The sequence below is a fragment of the Panthera uncia genome, assembly GCF_023721935.1.
Source record: "Panthera uncia isolate 11264 chromosome A1 unlocalized genomic scaffold, Puncia_PCG_1.0 HiC_scaffold_17, whole genome shotgun sequence".
NCBI classification, from domain to species: Eukaryota; Metazoa; Chordata; class Mammalia; order Carnivora; family Felidae; genus Panthera; species Panthera uncia.
Genome location: NW_026057577.1, coordinates 70,872,172 through 70,881,047, shown reverse-complemented (window position 1 = coordinate 70,881,047; position 8,876 = coordinate 70,872,172). Strand labels below are relative to the sequence as shown.

General features: G+C 36.3%; 1 protein-coding gene across 7 annotated transcripts in view; it reads left to right on the top strand.

Annotated features, from left to right (window-relative positions):
* FAM172A (family with sequence similarity 172 member A) overlaps positions 1 to 8,876 on the top strand; it is a 422,066-nt gene that overhangs the window by 265,260 nt on the left and 147,930 nt on the right. For all 7 annotated transcript variants that reach the window (XM_049648598.1, XM_049648597.1, XM_049648596.1 and 4 more), the window contains one exon: positions 5,408 to 5,524. In XM_049648598.1, coding sequence (XP_049504555.1) covers positions 5,408 to 5,524 — 117 coding nt within the window. The remainder of the gene's footprint in view (positions 1 to 5,407; positions 5,525 to 8,876) is intronic.

The window sequence follows — 8,876 nt, the reverse complement described above, 5'->3', positions numbered from 1 at the left end:
ACACACACACACACACACACACACACACACACACACACACACACACATTTTTAAAAGACATCTCAACTGTGCTATTAATCAGAGTGATGATTCATTCATGCTCATGCAGTAGTAATGATCCTCAGATTTATAAATGTGCAGTAGTATCAGATCCTAATCTGATGGAAACATGCATTATTTGATTTTCTTTCAGAATATTCTTTCCTGTACAAGCGATTCACATGCTGTAACCCTCACAGTGCATATGTGTAGCACATGTCAGAATTTTAAAGGAAGGTAGTGACTTTTGCTGATGAAAGACATTAAGACATTTCCTTCAAAAACATGTTTAAAACATATTATATATGCTAATATAGATACGGACCTGTATGCACCTATCACATCCCTACCCCCAACTCACACTGCCTTCTTTCCGGAGGCCCCCTTGGACTTTAAAATCTAAGATAATTTATTCTGAGCACTATAGCTGCTGGGCCACAAATATGGGAAAATGAAATAATGCACTTCTTTTAGGTTAGGGTGAAGACAAACCCAATGCAGGGTTCACTTTTTTATGTTGAGAGAACTGAACCTTGTGTTGGGTTGGATTCATAATTTCCAAAACCCAAGACCCTCAGCTAGAGATATGAAACTGCTTCCAAAGACTCATGGCAGAGTGTCTCTCTAACATGAACATCCCCCTGCCTTCAAAAGCTTATCGTCTAAGCTAAGACAAGTGGACAGCAACTTTTTAACTTAATTTTGTAGAAGTAAAGGAGTCTGTGCTTTCCTTTTCTAAAAGTAGTTCATGATAGATGTGTGGGGAAAATGAAATAGGTACAGAAAGGGAATAAAGAAACTTTTAAAGGGGCATGAACATTTGGATTTGGCCAGGTACCTGTGAAGATAGTAGGCAGGTGCTTCCTCTGAGGGCCTTGCAGAAAGCATGGTGAGGGGAGGTACGTGGACAGAAAAGATCTGTGTGATTTCGGGGGAGAAATGGTAGCAGGAAGGGCCATAGTGCACATGGAGGGGAGCAAGGCTGGCTACTGCTGACAATGGCCCTCCCACACCACACCCCCCTGATCTTCATCTCACCAAATACTCTTAGGGTCTGATAGGCTTTCTTTTCTTGTTACAGTTACTTAATGTTTAAAATCTTACTCTAGAAAAAAAAAATAATACAAACTCCAAAAATTTTAAGAGTATGATGAGCCTGTATGCAGATGGTATATGTTTTTAATCTGTTCAAAGTACTTCATATTTATTGGGTTAGTTAAGCTTTTGTCAGACTAGGAACACTCAATATGGGGAAGAAAAGAGCAAATTAATTTTGTAGAAGCTAAGATGAGAGGACTATGAAGAGATAAATACAATTAAGAAAGGGACACAGTGACTCAGTCACTCAGTGACTCAGTCTTGATTTCGGTTCAGGTCACGATCTCACAGTTCATGGGTTCGAATCCCACATCGGGCTCTGTGCTGAGAGTGTGGAGGCTCCTTGGGATTCTCTCTCTATGCCCCTCTCCTCTCTCTCTCTTTCAAAAATAAATAAATATGAAAAAAAGCGAGGGGGCAAAAATATCAGGTGGCAGCATCAAATACTTTGTATTTTCAAATCATCAGTATGTTTTAAAGAAATATTTAATTTTCCCTCTTATCCCAGACATCATTTTACTTTAGAACTGTAACAATAATTTTTAAATGCTGCTGATAGTCTGGTTTAGCACATGACTGATTTCTATGTTGGTATGATTTTTAGAATTTCAACATTCTTTACTGATCTGGATTTGAATTTCTTTAACCATTTTTAAATGTCCAGGTCAATGAAATACTGTGTTACTGAAATACTGTAAAGAAAAGGAGATTAATCAAGTGAGTTCATTTATGTAAGAGCATTATGATATATTACTGAGAAATAGACCCCATGTGACTTTCATGAAAGAACACAGGACTTAAAGGCATGGACAATGCAGAGTTGTGTCATTTTGTATCTGTGTGGCCTTTAACCAATTTCTCAGTCTCAACCAGTTTCCTCCTCCACAAATGGGAAAAATAATTCAAGTTTTGTATATATTTCAATATTATTTAAGAATAAAATAAGAATGATTATTCATTTTGAAATTTATGAAGTCCTACTCAGATGTAAATAAACATTGTACACACGAATAAAAATAAATAATATCTTAAGTATAATTTTATCATATATAACCTCTTAAGCCATGAAGCTTTGAGATGTTGATGTCTAGGACATCAAATTTTTTTATCACTTTTATTCAACTATTGATACCATACTAAAGACATCATAACAAAAAATGGAAGGTCATCCTTTATTTTTGAAAGATTGGTATAGGTGTGAAATTGATCTTCATTGTTTGAAGAGTTCACTTAGCAGGTACTTCAAAGTTCATCCAAGACTATATGGGAACATTGAAATTACAGGGTCTTATTATTTTTAGAGACTAAAATCCTTTTAAGAATCTAATGAAAGCTTAGGACCCTCTGCCAGAAAAATATTCCTATCATGTACAGACAGAATTTTGCAAGGAATTTCAAAGGAGTTCCTATCCATGGATCCTAATAAAAACCACCTTGCACCTCCACCTGTTCTATATTCTATCTAGAGTCTGTCTCTTAAACAATCTTGATTCCTGTGTTCGCCCTACCCCATCATTGCTATTCTCCAGCATTCTTCATCAGTGCTCACTCCCAGTGGAGGCAGTAAGAGAGGGAAGGGCTATGAACCAAGCTAACACATACAAGAAGCCAGAGGCTTTGGACAGAAATGGCAGTTGCAAGTACCTTCATTGAGGCTAGAATCGAGGTAAATTAATCCAAAGAACTAAACTGTTAAGATTTTCACCAATTTACAATTCTACTACTCCTACTAAACAGTCAAATATTTGAAATTCTTTGTACTGGGTTCATTTGTAGCCCGCTCTTCTTTGAGATCCTCTAGAATTTGACCACTCTTCACCTCTAGTAATATAATGTGAAAGTGATTTTTATACTGTAAAGGACTAAAACTGTATAAGAGATATGCTCGATTCTGTGAAGAAAAGTTACACAGCGTCACATCCATTGTGTGAAATGTCAGCCAGATGGAAAAACAGACCAAAGGTTTTTTTCTCTGATAGTCCATCTAACAACTGTATATTTTTCCAAGTTTGGAATTTTAATTACCACATTTCCTGCTTTTCCACTAAATCCTCAGCCTGTTTGACTCTTAATTTTATGTCGTTGCACAAATGGCTTTCAATATTCTGTGTCTTCAGATAACGCCACCTTACAGAAGTCAGCATTTGTTAACAACAACCACAACAAAATCCAGGGCAAATATTTTAAAATGCAGACATATTCTTAGAATACCAGAAGAGCATGCTCTTGTTTTGTAACTTTAGCAACAATCGCTCTAGATCTCTAAAAGTGTTAACTGTTTAGAAAATGAGAGTAAGGACATGTAGCTTCTTCATGAGCCAGGTGGATTCACTGTTGTGGAATTTTGAGTTCTATTATCTGATGTCAGTTTAAATTTTTATATTCTAGTGCCAACATGATCCATGACAATCTATTCTTTAAGGTAGTTTTATTTTTTTATTATATTTTAATTTGAGTGTCATTGATACACAATGTTACATTCGTTTCAGGTGCTATGCTCACCACAAGTATAGCTACCATCTGTCCCATTACATTGCTATTATAATGTCATTGACCGTGTTCCTTATGCTGTGCTTTTTATTCCCATGACTTACCCATTCCATAACTGGAGACCTATCGCTCCCTTTCCCCTTGACCCATTTTGCCCAACCCCCTGCCTCATCCCCTTGGTTTATTCCCTATATTTATAGTTCTTATTCTGCTATTTGGGTTTTTTGTTTTGTTTTGTTTTTTAGATTCTATTTATGAGTGGAGTCATACGGTATTTGTCTTTCTCAGTCTGACTTATTTCACTTAGCATAATACCCTCTAGGTCCATCCATGTTGTCTCAAATGGCACAATCTCATTCTTTTTTATGAATGACAGTCTATTTTTAAAATAAAATCTATAAGGTAGCAAACTACTTAATAATGAATGTGAAGTATTGAATTAGAGTATTATTTTATGCTTTTAAAAATATGATTGATATTGCAAGATGAATTTTTGCAGTTACATTATGATGTTGATAAGCAACATTGATTTTAAGATTTCCACATTATATAAGCAGAAAACAAAAGGCCTAAAGATTTAAGGTGTGGAAATTCTGCTGAAGCAGCATTAACAGTGAATTCGATTCCCATTAGGTAGTGTTCACTGAGAGGGGATGTGCGTATGTAGGGTTTGAAGACATTTAAAACAGAGAGAGACATTTTTCATTCAGAATGCCAACAGGCATCATTTGGTATCAGAAGCCTGGCTTTTCAACGTTCACTGTATGAGCTTTCATCACCACTCAGAAGTCTCACTGTTTTAAAATGCAGTTATATACTTTTGAGAGACAAATCATAGAAATTAATAGCAAATGATTAAAAAATTGCTCTTTTTTAGAGGGAGAAAAGACATTTGATGCCAAGAAACAGTGAGGGCATGGCTATGAAATTTAGGGCTACTGCTTCCTGATTTAAGTGTAATTTTTTATTAAGCTTTCTTAATGCTTGTGTCAATCAGAGTCCCTAGTCTTAGTAGATTAAAACCTCTCATGATTCTTTCGATGTGGAGCTATTATTTTTCACTTTCTTTATCTTGCAGACGACTGATGAACTCTTCAGTTTTCTTTAAGCAAAATGGCTCTTTTTTAAGTTTCAGAACCATTTAATTTTATAGAAATAGCATTCTAAAGAAAAAAGTTAGAGTGTAATACTGTAGCGTGTCAACGTGAAGAAATACATTAGAAAGCCAAATGATATTGATAGGCTTTGAAGAGAAAGATCTTTGTGGGCATTTGAAACACCAAGGAATTACAAGACTGTGTTGAAGAGCAGGCTAGTTAAATTGGAGAAGTCAAAGCAAGACATCTTTCATTACTGACATGCCATCTACTGAAAATAAGTAGAAGTTAGTCCTAAGTAGCTAACAGTGAGCCCCGGGTGCTAACTTCCCTGAAGCACTGAAATAGGAAGTGGTGGAAGAAAGTTGTAAAAGAAACCCTCAGGGATTCCTCCTTTTTCCCCGTGATCCCTTTAATCCTTGAATTGTCAAACCGCATGGAAAATAATAGAGCTGCGTAGTTCTAAGACTTAAGTGGTATTATCTTTTTAAAAGAAAATATTAGGTCTTTTCACATCTCTGGACAAGAACAGGGCATGCGTTTGGTACAGAAAAGAGTAACTTTGAACAAGAGATGCCTATTACTTTTTCAGTTTTAATATATTATTATCTATGACTAAGCAGGCTGCACCCAGTAGGGAAAAAAATTATAGCCAATATTTTATTTTCCTTTTTTTGAAACAGATGATTCAACGAGAAGCAGATGTAAAAAGTAAGGTAACTGCTGTGGCGTTGACAGACTCTGTTCACAATGTGTGGCATCAAGAAGCAGGCAAAACGATTCGAGAATGGATGAGAGAGGTGAGACAAGATTTTTTTTCAATGCTGAGATGAATGAGTGAGAGCCTTTATATCTTGAGCCCCCACCAACTTATACCACCTCCCGCCCCCAAACTCCCTTTCTAGAGGCGGAACATTTAGAGAGAATATAAAAAAGTAGACACGCTTGAAATAATAATAGAAAACCCTTCTGAAGAACAAATGTGTTTCTGAAAGCCCTTCTCCCTTTTTTTGGCTTTCTGTAGCATGTTATGTATGCATACAGTATACAGTAGGAACTTGGGCTAAAGAAGGTCATGATCTGTTAGGAGGTTATTATTCTCTGATTTTTTAAATTTTTCCACCAGCTATTTAGCATTGGTGCAGCTCAGTTACAGGAAAGTAGCTTAATGTACATTGGGTCTCACCCTTTTCTTGAAAGGTGGTCAGTATATGACACTTCTTAATAGATCGGCTCACTACTGCCAGTAGGGGGAGAAGTAAAAAGCTGATAGCGTTTTGCCAGATGGACCCTTGGGCCTGGAGAAACCTAAGGGCTGGTCATGGTCCAAGCTCAGGATAAGAAAACTTCTTTTACCATTCCTGAGGGCTAGTGAGCCTAAAAACTATCATGATTCGTTGAACATGCTCCTTTTTTTTTTTTTTAACTTTCAACCTATTATTTCTTTTATTTTGGTTATAGATGTACAGCTGAAACTTCTTTTTTATTTATACTTATCTTTCTGATATTACAAGCAATTGACATCATCTACACCATGCTATATCACTTGTCCAGTCAAATCATATATTTCTTTAAATGAGAACTAGTTGACCTTCCTAATTTTCTCCCACTTGTTCTTAATAGGAAACCCACACATTTATTCAGCAGACCTCTTACCATGGGTATGGTGGGCAACTTCTACCAGCCCTTATGGTGTGCTGTAAGGACTGGAGAGTTAATGTTTGGAAAGAGTCTTGAATATATAGAAGGACTAAGCTGTATAATCCCATAGTGGTATAATTATAATATTACCAGTGTGTTTTCACTGTTGTTGTTATTCTTTCCATTAGAAAAAGGTTAGAGAGGGAGGGAGCCAAACCATAAGAGACTCTTAAAAAACTGAGAACAAGCTGAGGGTTGATGGGGGGGTGGGAGGGAGGGGAGGCTGTGTGATAGGCATTGAGGAGGGTACCTGTTGGGATGAGTGCTGGGTGTTGTATGGAAACCAGTTTGACAATAAATTTCAGATTAAAAAAAAAAGAGAGAAGAAAAAGTACCTTCGTGATGCAAAAATCTAAAATATTTTTACTCCATTCCTCATAATGTTATAAATATATAAACGTGGACTTTTCATCTGTTCTAACATCCAGGTGATTTCTAACCACATTGCTTTTCATATTTCTCCTTTCACAATTTATCCACATCCTTAATTATCTTCTCCAAGGGCCTAATTTTTTTTCAAGAGAAATTTTGTGTATTTCATGCCTATACTTTTTTTTGTGTCCGAGCGGGTGTGAAAACATCTCCCAGCATTATGTAAGTAGTAAGATTAATAAGCGTACCTTTTTCCCCACATATAACCACTATGGAACTTAGTACTTGTCCCAAACTAGAAACATCCCTGTTCATCATTTCTTAATTGGAACTTCTTCATATCTCATTCCAGGTGACGAACATAACAAAATTTATTTTGATTTATTATGATTTACCGTAAGTTGTTATTCAAATTCCATTTAGTTAATGTACATTGTAATATTAGTTTCAGATGGACAATGTCGTGATTCAGCACTTCCATACAGCACTCAGTTCTCATCTGAGTGCACTCCTTAATCCCCATCACCTATATCACCCATCTCCGCGCCCCCTCCTGCCTACCTGCCCTTTGGTAACCAGCAGCTGCTTCTCTATAGTAGATTTATTTCTTCAACCGCTTGTAACGAAGACTAGAGTAGGTGCTGCCTTCAAAAATCAGAATATATTAATCTATGCCTTTTTTCATCTGACTGAAATAGGCAATAGTTGAATTCATCTTAATTTAATCAGCACTGGCATTAATGTCTTTGTAAGCATAGCTTTTATTAAAATTTTTAATATTATATAATTTTATAAATGACCTATTCCTGAATAGTTCTTTTAATTCCCTCATTTATGCCTTAAGCATGAAATTGCATGAAGAGTTTTTTTATTATGACATACCGAAATTCAGACTCTAACTCAGTCACTTACCTAAGTGTGTGATCTTGGCTAAGTTATTTAATCTCTTTGAGATTCAGTTTTTCATCTCTGAAATATGATACCTGCCTTGCAAGTACAGTTGGAAAATAGCATACATAAAAAAAAATGCATGGACACTGGCATTTTAAAGAAGTTCAATAAATCATAGTTCTTACTGTTGTTACCTTCTTGCCCGCAAGTAATATAAAATACATGAGTTGTATTCTTTTGTTTTATGAATGATTTGCATACTCAAAATATCTTGCCATAGGGTAGTAATTCAGTGCAAGGAGTTAGCAGAACTGAGTTTTGGTAATGATTCTGGCTTAGTCACTCACTAGCTAAATCACTAACTGAGATCTGGCATATACCAGGTACTCTACTGAAGGCTTATTGTCTTGGGAAAGCCACCTCATCATTCTGGGCCTGTTTCAGACATAGTAATTCCTATCCCATCTACTTTGTGAACTACTTTGTGAAAAAAAGTAGTGTTCTAGAAAACACTGTAATATCCCAGAGATGAAAATTATTAGATCTCTGTTGTGGAGCTTTGAAATTATCCCTGCTCAGAGCGCCTCTCTAAAACAAGAATAAAAAAGGAGACTTTGGAAGCCTTTGCCAGATATCCTTGTAGGAACCCACCTAAATGTGTGACCCCCCTCAGGGAGAATTCAGTATGGTTTGGCAAAATAAGAATCTGGTGTTTCTCAGCACTCAGGATAAAACTCTGTCGCTTTTTCTTTCTCTTTTTTTAGTCTCTGTCCACTCTGCAAGACTCCTTGAAATAATGAAGAACAAACAACCCTGGGTTCAGTGAATAGAAAAGAGCTGTTGTCTTGAGCACGGGTGTTGAGAGAAGGGTGTGGTAGGGTAACGTCTGTGTCCCTCAGCACCTCCTCCTCTGGCTTCAGTTGCAATCGGCTCAAAATCTAAGATATTTTGCAAATATGCCTCCCAAGAAAAACAACTTCACTTAACTGGAATGTTGTCCATAAAAATAGTAGTCTGGTTATAGATGAAGCCTCATTGCTTTTGGCCTCTTAATGATTAACTCCATTATTTCACCAAACACCACTTTAAAAACATTAGAAGTGTCTCCTGGTACAAACTGCCTGGTCATTCTTCTTATACTACAAATTGATAAAACTCCTTTTTGTTTTGTAAGCATATTTAAATTAA